The sequence below is a fragment of the Castor canadensis genome, chromosome 3 (assembly GCF_047511655.1).
Source record: "Castor canadensis chromosome 3, mCasCan1.hap1v2, whole genome shotgun sequence".
In the NCBI taxonomy this organism is placed as follows: Eukaryota; Metazoa; Chordata; class Mammalia; order Rodentia; family Castoridae; genus Castor; species Castor canadensis.
Window position 1 is genome coordinate 182,303,416 of NC_133388.1, and position 22,049 is coordinate 182,325,464.

Consider the following 22,049-nt stretch of genomic DNA (forward strand, 5'->3'; position numbering starts at 1 on the left):
TGCCATGTGACAGTGTCTCTCTCAGACACGTAACAGTATAAGATAAGAGCAAGGCAGAGGAGGCCCCATCCAAGTGACATTTACATTGTAAATTACATTGTAATGTTGTTTAGACAGGTAAATAACAAACACATAAAACTGATCACAGTTGTGATTATAAAGGGAATGTGAAAAGCCACAGTGAACAGGAAAGCATAGGGAAACAATACAATGATAGCATTTAAATTGAAGCCATCTGGGGTCTTGGAAGAGAATTTGAACAAGAAGAAGCTCCAAGTGCCCCGCCTTAGGACGGTCAAGGTTGGCGTGCTCTATAGCCTCCTGAGGACCATTGACAGTGGCCATTGACAGGGGACAGTGAGTGAGGAAAGGAAGGAGCATGCAGGGTCAACTCACACAGGACCTCAGGAGGCACTGCACATACACGTGGTCTGAAAGAATGAATCAAAACTAATACTTCCAATGTTTCAATGAGCTCCCAGGCAGTGTTTCTCAGATAATGCCTTCTTGGCTGGAAGCCAGCCTCAACTTCCTCTCTCTTGCTCAGGAATGGAATTGCTCCAATTGCTCAGCCTTAAAATGGAATTAGTTGTACCCACTTTGTAAGCTTGTTAGTAAGAGCAAAGAAGGCTTGATATGGTGGTTAGAGGATTGCCTGGCATAAAGTAATAACTCAATAAATTTTATTATTAATTATCAGAAAGCCAAGGTTCAGGTCTTGTCTCACAAAGCCATGTGACCTTGGCAAGCCTTTGTTTCATCTCATCTTCATCTCAGGAGAGATGGTCTTCACTGCTTCATTGTTCCTCCGAAGTCTGTAGTAAGTGCATAGTATGCACAGTGCATTGAGTCTTCAGGTCTGTAAATGACGAACCCTGGGCCAGGAAACCCATCCCATGCCTCTGCTCAGAGAGGAGTGGATGCCCCCTTTGGGTACCAATTATACCTGTGTGTCAAAGGTGAGCAAGACAGAGCATCTGTTTCCAGCCAAGGAGTGTTAAAGTCTACTTGTAAGCAGTAGGCTTCCTTTTTGTTTTGGTAGTTATGTTAGTTCAGAAATGAGCATTTGAAACACAAATATAATGAGCCACTTGGAATGTAAGTCTGCGCTGCCTGTCTTGATTAGCTCAAAAACAAGCCCCATGAGGGGTTTATTGTGGCACTATACAAGTAGCTTCATGGCTCTCCTGCAACAGGGCAGTGTTTATCGCTTAGCTTCTAGAAAGATCTACAGTGACTCTTTGTTTTTTGGAGGATCTTGGGTTTGAACTCAGGGACTCACGCTTGATAGGTAGGTGCTCTACCACTTGAAGCACTCCGCCAGCCCAACACTGACTCTTGTTTTGCTTTAGGAGGCAATGTCCAAGGAAGTCACAGGGATCATTCAGCAGCAGAAGAAAAAGTTATCTCTGAATGAAATGATTCACGAAGCCCAAAACTTTGTGGAGAAAATCCGCTTTCTTGTTGATGAGGTAATCAATTGTACAGGTAAACCTCACAGGAAGAATTAGACTCCACCTAGGAAGGTCAGGAGAAGATATTTTTAAATTAATCAAAATGTGTATGGCATATATATATATGTAAAGTTCAAGTATTCAGCAAAATAAAAGGCCTGGCTCATGATGTATAGAAACTTCTTAAGCTGAGTTTTGTTGGGGAAGGTTTGGGGGAGAAGTACAGATTTCTCTTCTGTGGTTCTCGAAAGTTGTAATTCTTGCCTCATATCAGTCATTCCCTTGATGTATACTAAGCAGTAAGGCAGGCAGTAGGTAGACATGGGAATTTTCATAAGAAAATCAGGCATTGAGTCATCAGGTCTGTGAATGATCAACCCTGGACTAGAAAACCCATCTCATGCCTCTGGTCTTGTATCAGAGAGGAGTGGATGCCCCCTTTGGGTACCAATTGTACCTGTGTGTCAAAGGTGAGCAAGACGGAACATCTGCTTCTAGCCAAGGAGTGTCAAAACCTACTTCAAAGCAGTAGGCTTCCTTTTTGTTTGGTAGTTATGTTAATTCAGAAATGTGCATTTGAAACAGAAATATAATGAGCTACTTGGAATGGAGGTCTGCACTTCCTGTCTTGATTAGCTCAACTTTAAAGCTTAATCTTCTGTGCAATTTAGTCAACTTTCTCCTGAATAACCTCCAAAAGTGAAATTAGAACACTTGGCAATTATATATATTAGGCTTAATATATATAATTAAATATATATAGGATATATATAAATATATATATAGGATATATATATATATAATATATATATAAATCTGCAAAGTTCCTTTGCAGATTTGCTTTCTATAGAAAGTAAATTTATTTTTAAAATGTTTGTTCTTTAGATGGAGAAGAGTAGGCCATCAAAGAAACCAAATCACAGGGCCAACTCATGTGTCCTCAAAACACAGGTGCAATGTGGACTCCCATGTAATTCACGGCCAAGGAAGCTGCACTTCCCTTGCTTGATTGCATAGATGTTTCACAGCACAGAACTTGTTTTGCAGAAGGACTCTTTCAGGATAGGAGAATCCTGGAAGTGTGCCATTAACCACGAGCCTATCTATCCACAGCCACAGCACACCATCCCTGATGTCTTCATCTGGATGCTTAGCAATAACAAGAGGGTGGCATACGCTCGCATCGCCTCCAAGGACCTGCTGTACTCCCCTGTGCAGGCACAGATGGGCAAGCACTGTGGGAAGATCAAAACTCACTTCCTCAAAGTAAGTCTGCACTGCTGTTGGTTAAAAGAAGGGACATTTTTGTCTTTGCTGGGTATCCATGTCTGTGATTATTCTCCAGTGCTTTCAGAGGTCTGAGGACAACTAGAAACCTCACCCCTCTTGATTCAAATGACAGTGCAGTAGGCACTGAATCTTCCAGTTTTCTAATTATTATGTCATCAGATACATATAAATTTCTGTCTTACTTTAGTGGCTGTATGTCAAGGTTGCTTTAAGTTTTACTTCTTTGATTTCTAGTAAGAATGAAAGTTGTTCTATGAAAAGTCTCACTGCCTTTTCTCTAGAGTAATTTGTCCCTGGCATCTTTTCACGTAAGTTAACCTATATTTTTAAATGAAGTCCATTAATATTGTATAATTAATATATGTTGATAGAAAAAAGAAAATTATGAGAGGAATAGAATTGTTAGCTCAAGATTCCTGGTGACTTTAAACTATAAAAAATATAATAATCTTATCAATTTGGGGCCTTGCATGTTTCAAAATAACTTGGTCCCCAAATGCCCTATGAATGGGTCCTCACAAACATAATTCCTGGGTATTTTCTTCTACTACAAAGAAATTTCTATCACAGCAAGTAAAAATGAGCAATGTGAGGATGAGCCACAAGAATGTGGGTCTTTTGATTAACTGTTCCCGACTCCTGCCAGTGTCTGGTGTGGCATCTTGCTGTAACATAATTATTCTTCTGCTGCCCCAGAGGGAGAGTAAGAAGGCTCAAAGTTATGCCAAATGAAGAACAGGTGAAGTGATGACAGTCTTACCTGGGAAGTGATTTGATAGCATGAAAGAGGTCTTCCAGTGTTTGTGGGGCTGCTATGCAGTTGGTGGGAGTGGAAAAGAGGGAAAGAAAAGAGGAGGAGATGAAAGAGGAGAATGAATTAAACTAGACCCCACAATAGACATTTCAGGGAAACAGTTCCTTATGGAAGTCCATATTGTGTTCCTCATCCTTTCACATGGACAGACATTGGACACCTGTTGATAACAATAGGCAGAGGGCAGCTAGGTTAGTAGCCTCCAAGTGCAGTCCAGTCTCGCCTGGCTACTATGGATGTGACTGTTAGATGCTGCAGACAGAAGGGCCCATGGAATTGAACCTGAGATCCAGTATAGGCCATGGCTTAAAGCATGGACTTTGATATCAGGTGAACCTGGCTTAGAATTTGTATAAGTTGGCAAAGGCTGTTGTAACAAAGTTTTGTGCACTCACTGGCTTAAACAACACAATTTTAGCATAATACCAATACTTACACGTCATTCTTCCTGTGTGTACCTGTCTCTTCACAGAACATCCTTTGTATAAGGACAACAGTCTTACTGGATTCAGGGCCCATCCTACTCTAGTACAATGTCATTTTAACTTAACTAGCTACATATGCAAGGACCTTATTATGAAATAAGGTAACAATCTAAGTACTGAGGATTAAGACTTCAAAAAATGAATTTTGGGGGAACAATTCAACCCATAGCAGAACTCCAGAGCCAATATTTACTGGTTGTATAATCTTGGGGAAGTTGCTTAACATTCTTCATCCATTTGAAGAATGTTTTTTTCCCACTTTTAATTCATTAAGTGGAAATGACTGTGAGAATTAAGTGAGTGAATCCGAGCAAAGAACACACACTTGTGCCTCACGTAGAGTAATCACTTAAATACTGGTGTTAAAACAATCCACCATCCCAGAGAACATTGCTGTAACTGGATGTCCCCTCACAGAGCACGTCTATTGTTTACTTCTCTGCATGTTACTTTCTGTCAAGTATGTAAAATAATTTTAAAACTCACTCCTATAAAACTGTAACTGAAAACTAAATTTTTTCTACCCAAGTCATTCACCATAAATCTCAGAGATTTCCTTTTAACTTTCTCCATTCGAGGGATGTTGAGGCAAGAAACATTTGTCTTAAAAATAGCAAATCATTTCAAAGGCCATGTGCTAAAAATACCAGCAAACGGTATAAAGTTACTCTCTCCTAAATATTTTGATGTGTCCTGGCACTGCATAAAATTAGAACAAAGAACAGCTGTCAAATAAAGCCAGAGAACAGACATAGCTGAGAACAGAACTTTTGCCCTCTAGCACTCATCTTCTGTGTATTATTTTTATCAATATGCCTATAAACCTTGGCTTCCACCTTTAACTGTATTTTCCTGTTGCCGCTGGGATTGCTTTGGGTGATAGCTTTCTAAAAGTTCGCTGAATTCAGTTATAGCTACTTGATGAAACATCTTGATAAGATGATTCAGCAAAACTATTTTTGTTCCTGTTTTGATTGTCACCTCTAATTTTAACTCCCTTCTACCCACTGTGCCCCTCTATGCTTCGTTCTCTCCTACTGAATTGGCAAGTCTGGAAAAGCAAAGGCGGTACCAGGGAGACTCAGTCTTCCGACACCTGCCACTCATTCTGGTTTACTAGCGGGGAATTTGGACGTGGAAAAAAAAGGCATAGAATTTAAGTCTCTAAAATCTGTAAGCCAGAGAGTCCTCAAAGTTTATCTACTCATACTTGACCTTCGAGTGGCTCTGTAAACATCCCACATGCACAGACATTTAGGAAGTTGCAGTTGTAACATTGGAAACTTTTGAATTTTGCAGTGCACATCAGCCAGTAGACAGGTACAGGAAGTCCTGTTCCAGGAAAACTTTGAATTGCTTAGTTTTGAAACTTCCCATTAATATTTTCAGACCTAAGATAAGCCAAATGTGAAGTCAAAGTCATGTGTAAGGTGGGGGCTACTGTATTTGATTTTTCCTTCTCTTTTCTTTTCTTACTTTTTTTTTTTTTGAGACAGGATCTTACTGTGTTGCCCAGGCTGAATTTGAATTCATAATCCTCCTGCCTCAGCTTCCAAGAACTGGGATTATAGGTGTGAACTACCACATCCAGACCCACTCCTACATTTGAACTTTAAGACTGGGTGAAAATACCCTCTGTCCCTCCTCTGCTCCCTTAGTTTTTCTCTCTTCCCATTGTAGTAAATTAACACAGCTGACCTCCTTGTCGACATGAGCTCTTGGAGGGAGGGCAAAGTGAGTCTCAGTTGCTGTGATGATGCCCTGGCCTCAGCCCCAGCAGCACTTGTGGTAGTTGCTTAATTGAGTTACTCCAAATCTACTTATGGCACCTGCAGAGCAAGACAGAAAGGCGAGCAGCCCTGCTCAACTTGGAGTCGGAGGCTTTCTGCAGAGGCCTTGGACCTTGTCAGAAGATTTTGTCCTCCTCTGTAGAAAGGAAGTGGTGTAGAAGAAAGGAGATATGACCTATAGGAAATTCTTAAAAATGCTATGAAGAGGCACTTAAAAGAGTCAACAGAGTCTTGAGTGGGAAGCGCCTTAAGTGCCGTTGGCTGCACTCAGAACTAAAGTCTTGCCAGCAGTCATATCCGGAGCCTGGGTCTCTGTAGATGGGAGCAGGAGTCCCTCAAACCTACAGACTGAGAAATACGGGCACCACACTATCCACTTGAATTGTGTCCTGGGGTACATGACCCCCCCATACATGTGCACACACATACAGGTATGCACTACACACACTGACACAAACATCAGAGGAAATCAATCTCTCTCTCAAGTCACACACACACACACACACACATACACACACACACACACAGCACACCTGAGCCCATTCCAAGGGGAGGAAGCAGGGTAGCCAGGGAACCTCAGCTACACTGCATGAAGATGGGACAGAGAAACTGCAAAGTTCTGCCAGGCAGAAAGGGTGTGGGAAGGAGCAAAGCAGGCGAGGCCCCTCAGGCACATAAAGACCTGCCTTGGGAAGAAGCATGGAGCTCCTCCAGATGAAGCAAAGAGATGGAAACTCAGATGAGCCCCAGGACTTGGCAGTTTAGGAGGTGATTTCAACTCAGTGTGAGAAAGAGGCAGGCTATGGGGTTCAGAGTCAAGAGTCTAGACTTGGAATTATCTCTTCTGGTTTGAGTTTTGGCTCTGTCACCTAAAGACAGGGATCTTAGACAACTTATTTAATTTCTCTGAGCCTAAGTTTCCTCATCTATAAAACAGGGGCAATTAACACACCTAGTTCTTAGGTCTACCTGATCCCAGCACTTCAAAGTGCTCACCAAGTGCATGTTTAAGCCTCAGCCCCTCAAACCTGAATCTTCCTTTGGAGATGTGCACCTTAGCAATCAGGGCTGTTTCTCTCATTGTGATACACACAGCCCTTGAGGATGTCTCTCTGAACAAACTCCTGGTGTGACTCTAGGACAGATCTCTTTTCTCAGAGACAGATCTCTTTTCCCATGTGTGTTTCCTGCTAACTGGGCACCCTTCCTTGTAACCTCTCCTCAGCTTCCTGGGAAACGGCCAGCTGGTTGGTCAGTGCAGGCAAAAGTTGACGTGTACCTGTGGCTGGGCTCCACTAGATACTCCAGTGCCGTTTTGGACAACTTGCCTGTAGGCTATGAAGCAGAAATGCCCTCCAAAGTGACTGGCACTAATCACCCTCCATCCAGCCTGCTCTACCAAGGTATGGCACCCACCAGACAAAGTCAGCAGTTGTCTCTGGCGGGCTTCTGCACTGGCAGTGGAGGGCAGTATGGTATATCATTAGCACTGCAGCTACTTCCTTGACTTCTTTAATTCAGTTTCTGAGTGTCCTCCTTTACCTTCCAGTGTTTCATGTAGATGTATAAAGTAAAGACACTGAACACATCTGGAACAAACGTTTATGCCTTTCTGTTAGGGAAGAGAAAGCAATTTGAATTTCTTTATAGGTGGACTATGTAGGTTCAATTTGCATTTTAAGCAAAAGATATCTTTTAAAGAAGTATCCATAAGTCCTGGTACTGCTGTGACTTATGGCATTAAGGTTTCAATCTCTTACGTGTTCCAGTAGTGACCCAGTGTAGACCAGCATTGGTGTCTCTCTAGCTCAGATCTTGACTTGGCTGCTTATTGAAAGTCCACCTACATTACAGAATCCTTCCTTTCATGTTGTTACTTTTATGATTGTCATTATGTTTGCATTTTCATACAACTTTGAATTTTACTGTAAATATTAATGCCTTCCTGTAAATATGTTGCTTTGTTTCCAAAATACTTTAATTATCATGATTTTTTGCTGCTGAATTCAGACAAAGCAGATTGCAGTTTCTTCTTCATTTTTATTGAAGTTGAGTTTTGAGTTGAGCCAAAGTTGGAAACACTGGCAAACTGAACACACACCCAGGTTTCTACTCTGTTGCATGAGGCTCCTCTGATGTTGGTTGACTTTGATGCCTGTGGAATCCAAGCAGCTCAATTGTCAGAGAAGACAATGTTCTGGAGATGTGTGTCCAGTGGTTGAACTCATGGCATCTGTGCCCAAGGCATAAGAGCTTTGTCTTTGAGTGCCAAGCATTGTGCCCTCTAATTTACACATAAGCTCTCATTTATTTCTCACATTAACTCTGGGAGTTGTCTTCATTTTACAGATGGAGAGTATATATGCAAGGTATTCAGAAATTGCTCAAAATCATATACCTAATAGAGGATGGCACAAACCTGCTTTCTTTCCCTCGTTTCTATCCTACCCTTACAGAATTTCTGTCTTTGGGCAAATAACACCCACAACAAATTCTTCCTATGTCTACAGACACTATCTCCAGAGACCTAAGGACCCAGACATGTTTGCTATTCTAGCTACTAAGACTTTAGAGCAGAGGACAGATGTTTTCCACTGCTTTCTGATCCTCCACTGCAAATTGTGTTCATGCAATGACCTAAGAAACCTTTTCTGCATTGTGTTGACATTGATGGCCTTGGTTGCCTTCCATGCCTGCTGGAGAATTTTATGCTCCAGAGAGTATCCATTCAGCAAATAATTAATTTGCACTTATAGATGGAAAGCATGGTAGAAAAAATGTTGGGGGTGTAGAGATGAGTGGTGATTCTGACCCTCAAGTGGAGCAATCAGACATGTATCTAATTACAATGAGAGGAAGTAAGCCATGGCACAGGAGACAGACCACCAAAGTGTGAGGAGGGCTGGCTAGTTTGTCCAAGAAACAGACAGAGCTGGTAAGACTCAAGGTTTCAAAGAAAAAAGGAACCCAAACTTAGACTATGTAAATGGTGCCCCCTAGAGTAGTGGCAGAATGCTGTTTGTGTGACTGCAATTGGGAACTCTGCTGAAATTCCAGGGTTAGTCGTTTCAGGGGCAGCTGGTGGACATTCTAAAGGGATGAGTCACTTCCAAGTTCATACCTAACTGAGAAATCTCCAAACTATTCAGTATGCCAAGGAACGTGTGAGCTGTCTCCTGACATGCTCCTATCAGAAAATCCTTGTGACATTGTTGGGCCTTCCATTGTTTGCTATTGTCATTTGAAGGGCCTCTTTATCAGCAGGGTCCAGACCATACACATTAGCGTTTGTTGGTGTCTGTGGAGAGGGGAGAGACTGTAGAACTGAACAAGGAGAACCTTGCACTTGGACTTACTGAGGACTGTACAGAGCTCAAGTTCCAAATCCTTTGCAGGACTAGAGTGGGGATTGACAAGGTTGCTACATTCTCAGGTAACCATGTGCCATTCCCTGGTAACCAGACAATGGCATGGAGTGGAGGGACAGAAATGTGTGTACGTCTAATGAGAATCAAATAAGGAGTTGCCTTTGGTGACCCCCGCCTTTCTTTCCCCTCTCCCCCCTGCCAGTCAGCGTCTAAGTCCTGTGGCACTCACAGCTGCAAGGCCTCTCTCCTCTGTGTCCACCAATGTGCGGACCACCACCACTGTCTGGGATGCTGTACTCTAGTCAAACTAAACCACATCTTTGGCCCTGATTGGCCTGGTATTTCTATCTGGGTCTTGACTCACTGTGCTACAGCCACTTGGAGACATCCATCCTTGCCTATCAAATGCTACCAACCTTTAGGGATCTCCTCAAAGGGCAGTGCTACCTCCCCTAGAGTCTGCCTCTTTATATTTGAATGTGCTTTGGTGAGTGTGAATTGTTTTTTCATGCACACATTCTTATTTTATATGAACAGTTTTGTTGCATTTCTTATGATGTTTTACTTTTTTCAGTAAATATTAGACCTTTGTGATCCATCTATTTTGCAGTGTAGACTTATAACCTTTTGCTTCTAATTGCTTAACCAAATTCCCTGACATTTTTCCTGTCCACTCCCACAGTGATGGACACTCAGGTTACTCCCAGCTGCTCACCACTAAGGTCATAGTGCAACCAGCAATGATAACAGCACACCAGCATCTTCATGCCACTTTGAAAGTTCTCATCTGCCAGGCACCATTCTCAACTGTTCAATCCCCTGCAATAATCTTATGGGGAGTTATTGTTACCCCCACTTTACAGACATGGAAATTAAGGCACAGAGAGGGTTAGTAACCATGTACAAGTCCCTATATGGACCTGCATGGTATTTGCCCATGAATGGTATTGGGTGTGTGTGGGAGAGGTGGGGAGAATACCCACAGGGTGTTTGTACCCTAAGTTTTTAACTAAGAAGAGCTATTTAAGTTGGTGTGCAAAGATGTTCATATACCATCCCCAAGTCAACACAAAGAGATGGATACACACCAAACCCAGTACCTTGGGAGAGAGAAGAATGGGAATGGGCAAGGAGGTAAAAAGAATGAGTGAATTCAAAAGCAAGAGGCTCCTTAGAAGAGCCAATGGTCATGAAGTTCCATGAGCAAAGGAACATGATTGACTCTACTTGAGGTATCCCTTCCCCCACGAGACACTGACACTCCACCCTGCAACCCTCTGTATGCTCACATCCTGTCCAACACATGTGCTCACTCTTGCCCGTTGCCACTGTGCCCTTTGCCTGTATCTCACAGAACACTCATCTTTGCCTTCCTGACACTGTCATTTGGGTTGTTTTATCCTCTGCTTCCTCGGGGGGCAGAGACTGTCTTAGTTATATTACAATCCTTAAGGACCAGGACTTTACCTTAGAGACCAAGACCAGCACTGTGCACAGGAGGCACTCAAAATGTCACTGGCTGGGAGAATGGATGAATGAACACATTTAATGTGTTTATTGAAGTAAAAGTTATTTATGAAGCTACCTCTTACAGACAGACAGACACACATACACACAATTAGAAACAGAATTATGAGGAGTAAAATATGGTATTTCAGAAAAAAGAAGTGGATTTTGAAATTAAATGGAAATAAAATCAGGTTCTGCACACTTGGGAAAGTATTTTAGCACTTTGGGGCCATTTTCCTCATCTATAAAATGTGGGGATATTTGTATGTGTTTCTTCAGGCTGTTGTGAAGACTAAGATACACAGTGTGACAAAGGCACCTAGGAAAACGCCTGGCTCCAAGGATATCCATACATAAAACCTCTTCCCTTTCTTCACGGCTTCCTTTCTGTCATAGAGGAAGACAGGAGTGGTGTCATCTTTGGTCTGTCTGTGGATACACAGATGCACATCACACACAGATGTGCATCACACACAGGTGCACCATCACACCTGCTTCTCCTAAAGGCCTGCTAACACCCACCCTTCCCATGATTCCTCCACAGCCCGGCATATCTTCCAGCTGAGAGCACACATGTACCAAGCTCGGGGCCTCATCGCAGCTGACAGCAATGGACTTTCGGACCCCTTTGCCAAAGTCACATTCCTGTCCCAGTGCCAGACAACAAAGGTAACCAGGGAGCCAGCCTCCTCCTCCACAGCTGGCAGCTGACCCACAGCAGAGCCCAGGAAAGAAAGATCAGGGGACCATCACGTGTTCTGCATCTCTGAGTGCAGGTGTTTCAGACTGAGAAGCAAGGGTGCACCAGGAAGGACTGAGCAGGGAAGGTCTGTTGTTCCTCTGTGAGCCATTGTCCTAAGGCAGAGGGAACAAGTCCTGAGGCAAAGGAAGGTTGGGAGGAACAGAGGATAGAGGAAGAGTAGCACAGCCTGCACAACTCGGGTGCTTGCTGAAGTGCCAGGCACAGTAGTGTGGTGAGGAATGTCAGACAGCCCTCCTGAGGCTTAGAGCCCATCATCCCTGGGGTATCTCATGGGGAGGGAAGTTGTAGTTTTGTAGTCAGAAAGTTCAGGACTTTGCACTCTTACTAGCTGGGAGGCTTTGCACATTTTAACACCTATGTGCTTCAAAATGCCCCTCCTACAGAGAATACCACTTGGAGATGGGCACGTGCCTCTTTCCTCTGTGCATCCCTCCTGTTCTATGCACTGAGTGATACATGGGAACAGGATCGTATTCAGCAAAACCCCAATAGGATGTCTTCTCACTGGGTCATATTCACCAAGGGTCTATTCTGTTCTCTGCTTTGCTGTTTGGAAAGAAATAAGTCCAACGAAGAATTGCCTGTGGTGGGGGGGAGTAAGACACAAGAACCCTGGGCTCACCTTCTAGTTCATCTACTCTCCAGCTGCATCTTTAGGCAAATAACACAACTCACTAAACCTCAGGTTTATCATCTTAAAATAGGGCTGTTGTGACGAAGAGAAAGTTAAGTTTATTAAATGATTGATAAATGGTGGCCATTATGTTAGCTGGTATCAAAAATGAGGGTAATGTTTTTCTCTAAGGCAAAGCCTATAACCCAGTTGATAGATTAAGCTGGATTTTGACTTATAATACACAGACAGAGGGGATGATGGGAGCCAGCATCACATCTACATAGCCAGCGCCTGTTGAGTGCTGACCCAGTGTGGGCTCTACACGATGTGGAGATCAGACCCTGCTTCTGCTAATGAGCGATCCGGGGATGGATGTGGTCCTCTGGGCAGACGAGCTGGTTGTGTCCATGTGGAGAGAAGGGTTCATTCTTCCTGGGAGGGCAGTCAGGAAAGGCCTCAAAAGGAAGGTGACCCTATCCTCATTCAGTGACTAAGCATGAAGATAAGAAGGCGGCAGACTGTTTTCTCCTTCCTGCGTTTTGAGAGGTCGTACATACCACGATGCTTATGTGTGTAAATCCTGGAGCCCTGTTGCTCTGGTCCAAATCCAACCTCTCCCACTTATTGTCCCTGATGTTAAGCAAAATTCCTTTGTGCCTCAGTTTCTTTATCTGTAATAGGAATGACAGCAGTGTGTGTAACTCCCAGAGCTTGAGGCACAAAGACAGTGAGTAGTTTATAACAGCTTCTATATGAGTGTTTGCTATTGTTGCCATGGAAACACTCAAAGCAAGGGAGCTCTCAAAGTGTGGACCCTGGGGCCTCCTCCACCTGCCCAAGCATGGTGCAGATCCAGCCCTCCAAGGTTTCCCTGGGCTAGAGGAAGGAACTGAGCAATCTCACTGGGTTGCTACATAATTATTTTCCTATTTTGCATCTCCACACAGTATCTTCTTTTGATTTAGATCCATTTCTCAAAGGAACAGATGGATTTTGTTTATCAAATAATTATTTGAAAAGGGAAATAGGTTCTGTTAAGCCCTGGATTTTATTCCATAATTTTGAATTTTGCCCCTAAGTTTTGTTAATAATAGCAGCTGTCACTTACTAAAAGCTGCCCATGTGCCAGGCATGATAACAAACATGATTTATGCATTGTTTGCTACCACTCACTGTGGTCAGAGGAGGATGTTACTATGTTCCCATTCCGTGGATGAGGAAAGTAAGGCTCAGAGACTACACAGCTAGAAGACAGTGGAGCCCAGATGGAAACCCAGGTTTGTCCAGTTTCAAGACCACCTTGCTTAGACACTCTGTTTCCGTTTTGATAAGAAAGTGTTTTCATGTTGTGCTGCCTCAGAGGAGCTGGCCAGTGGCAGGCAGGCCTCTTTCTTCCACTCTTTGTGATGGGGGCAAGCTGAGCACAGAGCCCTGCAGGAGTGGCTAAGCCCTTGTGCTCTCCCAGTAGCCCTTATATGAACTGGCTACCTGTTGTACAAGAGAACCAGCCTCTAAAGGCCTGGTCCTGAAAATCAGACCCTTGCAAAGTGACTTGAAAGTCCAGAATATTTCAGAGGGAGTCCAGTGAATGCAGATGTGGCTAGGGCTATGGGACTTGGAAATCTTATGACTGAAGGATAGGAAACAAAGAAAGGTACTGCAGAGAGAGACTTTGGGGACAGATGGGGAGAGAGGCCAGGTGGTTAAGAAAGTGTTTTAGAAGGAAAGAGATGGAGGAGCTTAGAGAGTGGGCATCATAGAACCTGAGGTATCCAATAATCAGACTTGTACTTAGTCCTCTGAACATGGATGGTTAGGCAAGATTACCCAAGCATATCAAGGCTGCCATTTGACACACATTTGGCAATTTTTTCCCCCTGCAGTGCTGGGATCAAACATCCCTTGCAGATGCTAGGCAAATGCTCTACCATTGAGCTACCCCCCATCTCTAAATCTTTACTCCTTTATAAACAACTATGGACTGGATGGAGTATGTATGGGAGAGGGGTAACAAGCATCTATTGAGCATCTTCTGTGTGCAGGGCACAATGGTCATAAAAACCCCTTGAGGTAGGTGCTAACCTTATTTAAATGAGAGAAACTAAGGTTTTACCACCTGCTCAAGTTGAACACAAGTTGGGTAATAAAACAAGGATTCTGCACAGGGTTATCTGATTCTAAAGCTGTATTTTGTCCATGATGTATGACTCCCTCTTTGGCGTGTTAGGTACGTGTTACCATGATCTCCCAAACAATGATTTAACCCAGTTAAATGTGTAACTCCTTAAGGAAGCCCTTAATGATGCTAGTAATCATGGGTACCTTGGCAGAGGAGCAGGAGAATGCATTTTTGTTTGGGTAAGCCTTTTAGTACCTCTGAAAGGCGACCCTGTGGCCTCTTACATATGGGAGCATCTCTGAGGAAGGTCAATGCCAGTTCATGTACCCACACAAATAGTTACTGATCACCTGCAATGCACAGGGTGCTATCCTAGTACCTAACACTGTGCCTGGCACACTGTAGGTCCTGAATAAGTAAGAAATAAATGAATGAATGAATTATGGCCTCAGGAATTCTACCAAATGGCATTTACAGCTTATGCCAAGAAATACATCAAAAGTAGTAAAGATGCTGTGAAGATCATACACAGCGTGGGTACCACACTGTCCAGTGCAGAGATCACATGCCTACTTTCAAAAGCATCATAAAAACACTTTGTACTCAGTCCCTGACCAAGGGTAACTTTGCATTTCAATTTCATAACTCCTGTTCACTGCTTGATTGAAGCCATTCTTTTCCTATCAGAAAAGTTATGCTTAAAACCACATTGTTTCTGAGGCACAAAATAGTCTAAAGTCAACAGCAAGAAAAGAAGGAAACTGCATAAACACACAATATTTTTATGACTCTCATAAAGAGCAATAAAAATTTTCTTCCATGACTGCAGTGCAAATGATTTTATGCCATAACTGGAGACAGCGCTATGTAAAACTCTGAGGTGATGGTTTTAAGTGGGCTGTAGAGCCTGGCAGTTGGTCCAGGCCAAGTCTTTATCCCAGCCCTCCCAGAGCCAGCAGTGGCAGGTAAGGGTGATTCAGAGATGCTGTGGAAATTTCCTCATTCACTTGTGAACTCACCCATTTGACTGAGCAGCCTGGAGGAGAAGGTTGTGACCATGGACTCTCTCAACACTGGCCTCACAAATTAATGGAGCAACTTCTGCCCAGACATCAAACACACTCACCCTGAAAACAACCCCAGCCTTTAGCTCTCTGGAACTGGCCTGTTTCGAAACTTGCAACTAAACAGAGAAGAGAAGTCAAGCCAACATATACTCTCTGTTCTGAAGACATCTGGGTGGCCTGGCAGAGGGAAATAAGCCAGTTCTAGGTGAAACACTCATGGTTCTGGACCAATTATGCAAGTTATTGTCCTTCCTGGGTGCAGCCAGCTACTAATGTCACAGTTTGTTACCATAGCAAGCCCCACGAAAGAGAGATGTCATGCAAAATGGGGTGAGGGTTGTTTTAAAGATCCTGCCCTATTCAAAGCAGTCACTAAAGAGCCACAAAGCTATAGAATTTAAGAAAAATGAGATTTTCAATCTTAACTTTAGGATATTTAAAAACAAAATTTTATTTGCTCATAAGTGAAGAGTCACTAGACCACCTGTCCTCAGTTTTACTATTATGTCCAAAAATGGATATAATAGTAGCATTGACTTGGTGAGTTGGTGAGGTTAGCAGCCTGGGCTTTGGTGCCAGGTGATCCTGATGAAATCCTAATTCTAGAAGAAATAGTTATGTGTCTTCACTGTGTGAATACCAGTATTTTGGTCGTGATCTTATGCTATAGTTTTACAAGATGTTACCACTGGGAGAAACTGGGTGAAGGGTACATGAGATCTTTGTGTTGCTTCTTAAACTGTTTGATATGATTCTGTAATCATATCAAAATAAAAGGATTGATTAAAGTTTTTAAAAAATCCTAATTCTACCATCCTGCTGGCTCTGGACAGGTAAGCCTCAGTTTCCTGATCTTTAAAATGTGTGCCAATAACAATATTCCAAATTATTGTGAGGTCTGAATGAGACAGAACGTGTACACTGCAGTAGGTAGCACACAGTAGGGCTCAATAAAGAGCAGTTAAAGCTATCATCACAGCACTACTACTGTGAAGAGAGAGTTGAAATTATCTATGCAAATAGGGTATTTAAACATTGATCTGCTCATAAAGCTTATTAGGAATGAAAACTCTTCCCACGCAAGGAATCTTTGCATCCGCAGCGTCTAACACACAGTAGCTGCTCAGTGCACGTTGTTACTTGATTGTTGAATGAATAAGTCATGGTGGTGAGGGGCTTCCCTTGCCTTGCCCTCCACGTTGTTTGGTTGAACGATCCTTGGAGCCCCCTACAACTCATTTTTGGTCCTGTCTTCCAGATCATTTCCCAGACTCTGTCTCCAACCTGGAACCAGATGCTACTGTTCAATGAGTTGGTGCTGCATGGAGATGAGAAGGAGTTGCTGGAGTCCCCACCCCTGGTGGTGGTGGAGCTCTATGACAGTGATGCTGTGGTAAGTGTCTCCTGGCCCACACTGATTCTACCCCCTAACACATGCACTCTGCACTAACTGACTGTATTTTAAAGTAAATAAAGTCCTGCCACTCTGAGTGGTCATGACCCCAGATGTGCCTAAGGGCAGACTGACCTCAGCAAATGCTGATCCACAGAGCCAGGCAAGCTGGGGACAATCAATGGTTTTACTCAAGGGTTTGTTCCTTTGATTTCCCTTTAAATTGCAATTAAAATCAGGATCTAATTAGTGAAATTTAGTTGACACACACTTCTTTGGGAATGTGATACTTGTATAAAGCAACCTACAGCTATTGCCAATCCCTGGCTCATCTCCTGTTATTGCTGTTTAATAAAAATGTCCAGCCTTTTTGAAATGAGATTTTTACCGATCTCACTCAGCTGGAAGGAAAAGGATGGGTACTGTCACTGATGCAGCCTTTGAAACCAAGTCAGTCTTACTTGGTGAATGCTTCCAAGCCCTGCAACTGTGCATGCATCACTACCCGCCCCCCTGCCCCATGAACCTAACCTCTTCCTCTCCAGAGATGTTTGTGTTTTGAAACCGTGGGTAACTCAAAAGCTTACTGGGTGATTTATCTTACTAAGACAAGTGTTCTTCTTTTATCAATTAAGAAGTCTAAAATGAAAGGCAAAGGTTTATTTCTTTTATTTGATGTCTCTACCTCTGCAGGAGGTTGCAGAAATTCAGATGTATAAAGTCAAGCAGTTGTCCTGAGAAACTTTTCTAAAGCATCCTCACCAACTCAGAGCACTCCTGACAGCCCTGGGGTGGGCCAAGGTCAAGGTGGAAATAGGATGTAAGAATCACAAAATGGGATCAAGGACTTTGGGGAGCATGCTTCTTAGAAGTAAAAAACAGGCACAGAAGATCAAATACCTTCTTTAAGGTCACAGTGAGTTAGAGGCAGGACATGAACCCACTGTGCCCACTCTTTCCTGCATATTTGGTGGTCTCCCCTGTACACACGCATGCTGGTTCTCCATGTCACTCCTTCCCTCTGGTCTCTCTCCCACCTCTGGAAATATAAAATATAAATATAAATATAAATTTATGAAAGATGGTTTCTCTGTTCAGTATGTAGTATAGATTTTCTGAAGGAAGTACTTATTTTCTGAAAATAAATACCTTTTCGATTTTGTGCTAACAACACACTCCTGGCCCAAATATTTATTTTCTATTTCAAAGGCAGCCAAACATGTTTGAGAGTTTCTGCTACCTCTGCTTGCTGACTGCAGTATTTACAACCGTGGCCTTGGTGTTTCCAGTTTCTGTTCTGCATCTCCACTCAGTGATGGCCTTTCCTGGTTTGATCCTAAGTCAAACCTTCATGGAGAATCTGGCTTACATTCTCAAATTTGAAAGGAAAAGGCAATGTGGAAGAGAAAAGCAGGATGAAAGTTTGCACTTTCCTCCTGGAGAAATACATGGAGACCTGCAAGAGATTTTGCTTACACCGTGTAGTTGAACGGGGCCTAAAATATGACAATCAGATTTTTAGAACTGGACTCATGTTTCCAGTCTAGAACTTTCTCTCATTTTCCAGTGCCTTGTACCCTCATAACAGTTTGCTAGTTCTATATGGCAAATTGGTTTCTTGGGTTTATGCTCACTCTTTTATTTCCAGAGCTAATTTGAATTAACCATTCCTAGCAGGGAGAATGAACAAGGTAATTGTTGGGCAGATTGCTCACTTAATATCCAGCTGTCCTCACTCTGCCCATCCCCAGGACAGGTCTGACACAGCTAATGGGCCCCAGCATGCCTCTTTGTTTTCAAGTGTGGCAGAACTAAAACTCTATTCCCACCTCCCTCCACAGTTGCCATGCAAGTGCTTGTTCATGTTTCCAAAGACGATGAAGCAGTGTGGCTGCTAAAACCCAGCCTAAACCAAAAGAGAATTTGGGTACTGTCTTGGACTGCAAAGGTCATATTCAACAGCTGTCACTCAGCAAATACACACTGAATGCCCACCTTGGGCCAGGAGGGTGAAGCAGTGAATGAAGTAGGCAGTCCTGGAACTTGCATTCCCACAGTTCCTCAGATAGATAGCAAAGTAGAGAGGTTGCTGTAGCTCCCTGCTGCTCCTGGAGGGATGTGGACAGGAAGTGGTACCATCAAAGAGTTCTTTCTTTTAATTAGCATATATCAATTGTGTAAAATAATGGATCTCATTATGATATTTTCATACATGTGTGCATTGTACTTCAGTCATATCCACGCTGCTATCACCCTCTCATGTCCCACTCCTCCCTCCTGCTGATAATCCCCCCCAAAAGATATTTCCCTTCTGTTTTTTTCTTTTTAAAATTTCACATATAACAGAAAACATGTGGTATTTTTCTTTCTGAGTCTGGCCTATTTCACTTAACATGATAATCTCCACTTCCATCCATTTTCCTGCACACAACGTAGTTTTGTTATTCTTTTTGGATGAATCATACTCCATTGTGTATGTACACCACAGTTTCTTTATCAGTTCATCTATCTATTCATGGGTGCCTAGGCTGATTCCATAACTTGGCTATTGTGAATAGTGCTGCAGTAAACATAAGTGTGTGGGTATGGCTTTTATAAGCTGACTTCGATTCATTCTCGAATATACCCAGAAGTAGTATGGCTGGATCATAGTAGCTCTATTTTTAGTTTTTTTAAGGAAACTCCATACTGATTTTCATAGTGACTTCACTGATTTACATTCCCACCAACAGTGTATAAATGTTTCTTTTCCCCTGCATCTTCTCCAGCATTTGTTGTTTCTTGATGTTAGTTATTTTGACTGGGATGAGATGGGATCTCAGGGTGACTTGATTCATGTTTCCTTTATAGATAAACATTTTTTCATGTATTTATTGGCTATTTCTACTTCTTGAAAACTGTTCCATTCACTTGCCCATTTATTGATTGGATTATTTATTCTTTTGGTATTTAATTTTTTTAGTTAAACACCAAGGAAATTCATATTCTTATTTACTGAGCTATTGGAGTCTTATTCAGAAAGTCATTGTCTACAAATTTTTAGGTCTCACATTGAGATGTTTGATGCATTTTGCATTAATTTTTGTGCAAGGTGAGAGATAGGGGTCTAGTTTCAGTCTTCTACATGTGGATATCCATTTTCCCCAACATCTTTTGTTGAAGAGACTGGTTTTTTTTTTATAACATATGTTTTTGGAACCTTTGTCGAGAATCAGGTGGCTGCAGATGAGTGTTTACTTCTGGATCCTTTGTTCTATTTCATTGGTCTTCTTGTCTATGTGCCAGTATCATGCTGTTTTTGTTGCTATGGCTCAGTAGTATAATTTGAAAACTGGTATTGTGATACCCCCAGCATTATTCTTTTTGCTCAGGATTGCTTTGGCTATTTAGGATCTTTTGTAATTCCATATGAATTTTAATTTTTTTTCTATTTCTGTGAAGAATGACATTGGAATTTGATAGGAATTTCACTGAATCTGGTGATACTACTTTTGGTAATTTAACCATTTGCACAATATCAGTTCTGCCAATCCATGAACATGGGAGGTCTTTCCATCTTACAATGTCTTCTGCGACTTCTTTCTTCACTGTTCTATAGTTTTCATTATAGAGGGCTTTAACCTCCTTCTGATGAATTTGCCTTCATAAGGCAAATTAGTTGGCATTTTTATCTTACAGCTTTTAATGTTCTTTTCTTTGTTCTATATTCTTGGCATTTTAACTATAACGTCTTATAGAGAAGTTCTTTTCTGATCTTGTCTAAATGCATTTGTACTTGGATGTCCATATCTTTCCCTAAATTTTGGGAAATTTCTGCTCTAATTTCATTGAATAGGTTTTTCTATGCTTTTAGTTTATATCTCAGCTCCTTCTTTTACCTCATGGATTCTTAGGTTTGGTCTCTTGATCATGGCTACAGTTCTTGAAATTGTAGTCATTCTTGCTTATTTATTTCCCTTACTGCTTTATGACTGTCAGATTTCCTTCATCTTGTTTTCAGGTCCTGTTATTTTCTCTTCTGCTTTCTTCTGTGTTTTTATTTATTGAGTTTTTCATTTCCAACATTTCTGTATTATTTTCAGAATTTCTATTTCCTTGCTGACTTTCTCATCCAGGTGTTGAATTGACTTCCTTATTTCATTCATCTGTTTGTTTGAATCCTCTTTGAAGTATCTGATCATTTTTTAAAGTAGACTTTTGAATTCTTTGTTTGGCACTTAACCCTTTCAATATCTTTGGATTTAGCTATTGAGGAGTTACAAACTTTTGAGGAGTCACATTGCCTTGCTTTTCCATATTTTTTGTGTTTCTACTTTGCAATTTGCACATCTAATGTGATAGATATTTCTTTCATTTATTTAATGGTGGTCTTTTTATTGGGAAGCCTTGATGATCCTCACTATCACTTAGAGGAGAGAAAGCAGACAGCAGTAACAAAAAACAAACCAGATATTTAAATGCTCTAAAAAGCAATTGGAAAAATCACCTATACTCCTCCAAATAAGGTTGGAAAAGAAAGAAACTAGAATAATTACAGGATAAAATGGGAGTTTAAAAATGATTAAAGGTATTAATATTAATAAAAAGAGGGAGGATTGGGAAAGGAAAAAGAGAGAACCAAGATAGTAAAGAGAGGAAAAAATATATGGGATGAAGGTATGAGTGAGGGAGGACACAATGAAATACAAAGAATAACAAAGTACACAGAAAGACAAAACAAGTTTTAAAGAAAACCACCAGTTGATATTTCTTCCTTCCTGTCTTTTACAGTTTACTTTGTGTGAGGGGCAGCCATTTTTCTCTCTGAAGTCTAAACAATTTAGTGCAGAAAGGCCCATTGAGTCTTCCCTGCTGAGTTAAATGCCTGTGCAGGAACCCTCCTCACACTGCTCCCACCAGCTCCCCTGGTCAGATGCCTCCTGGCAACAGAGACATTGTGTTGGGTTTGGTGTGGGAAACTCCTGAGCAGCTTTTGCTTTCTACCAATCTCTCCAGATCTCTGAAAGTGTACCAAGCAGTCACGCTAAAGTAGTCTGTGTTAGTGGGGCAAAGAATGAGGCTTTGACTGATTCTGTGTGCCTTGTGACCTTTTTTTTTTTTTTGTTCCGTTTTGACAGTACTAGAGTAGCTAAGCAGGTGCTCTACCACTTGAACCATGCTTGGTGCCATAGCCTCAGTTCTTTGTCTTAAAACCCTCTCTTTTTTTTTTTTTTTTTTTTTTTCATTTTTCTTTTATTATTCATATGTGCATACAAGGATTGGTTCATTTCTCCCCCCTGCCCCCACCCCCTCCCTTACCACCCACTCCACCCCCTCCCGCTCCTCCCCTCAATACCCAGCAGAAACTATTTTGCCCTTATCTCTAATTTTGTTGTAGAGAG

The 22,049-nt window shown here is 42.0% G+C and overlaps 1 protein-coding gene across 1 annotated transcript in view; it reads left to right on the forward strand.

Annotated features, from left to right (window-relative positions):
- Fer1l6 (fer-1 like family member 6) overlaps positions 1 to 22,049 on the forward strand; it is a 128,898-nt gene that overhangs the window by 51,008 nt on the left and 55,841 nt on the right. The window contains exons 17-21 of the mRNA XM_020185903.2: positions 1,353 to 1,472; positions 2,568 to 2,720; positions 7,059 to 7,236; positions 11,255 to 11,379; positions 16,534 to 16,668. Coding sequence (XP_020041492.2) covers positions 1,353 to 1,472; positions 2,568 to 2,720; positions 7,059 to 7,236; positions 11,255 to 11,379; positions 16,534 to 16,668 — 711 coding nt within the window. The remainder of the gene's footprint in view (positions 1 to 1,352; positions 1,473 to 2,567; positions 2,721 to 7,058; positions 7,237 to 11,254; positions 11,380 to 16,533; positions 16,669 to 22,049) is intronic.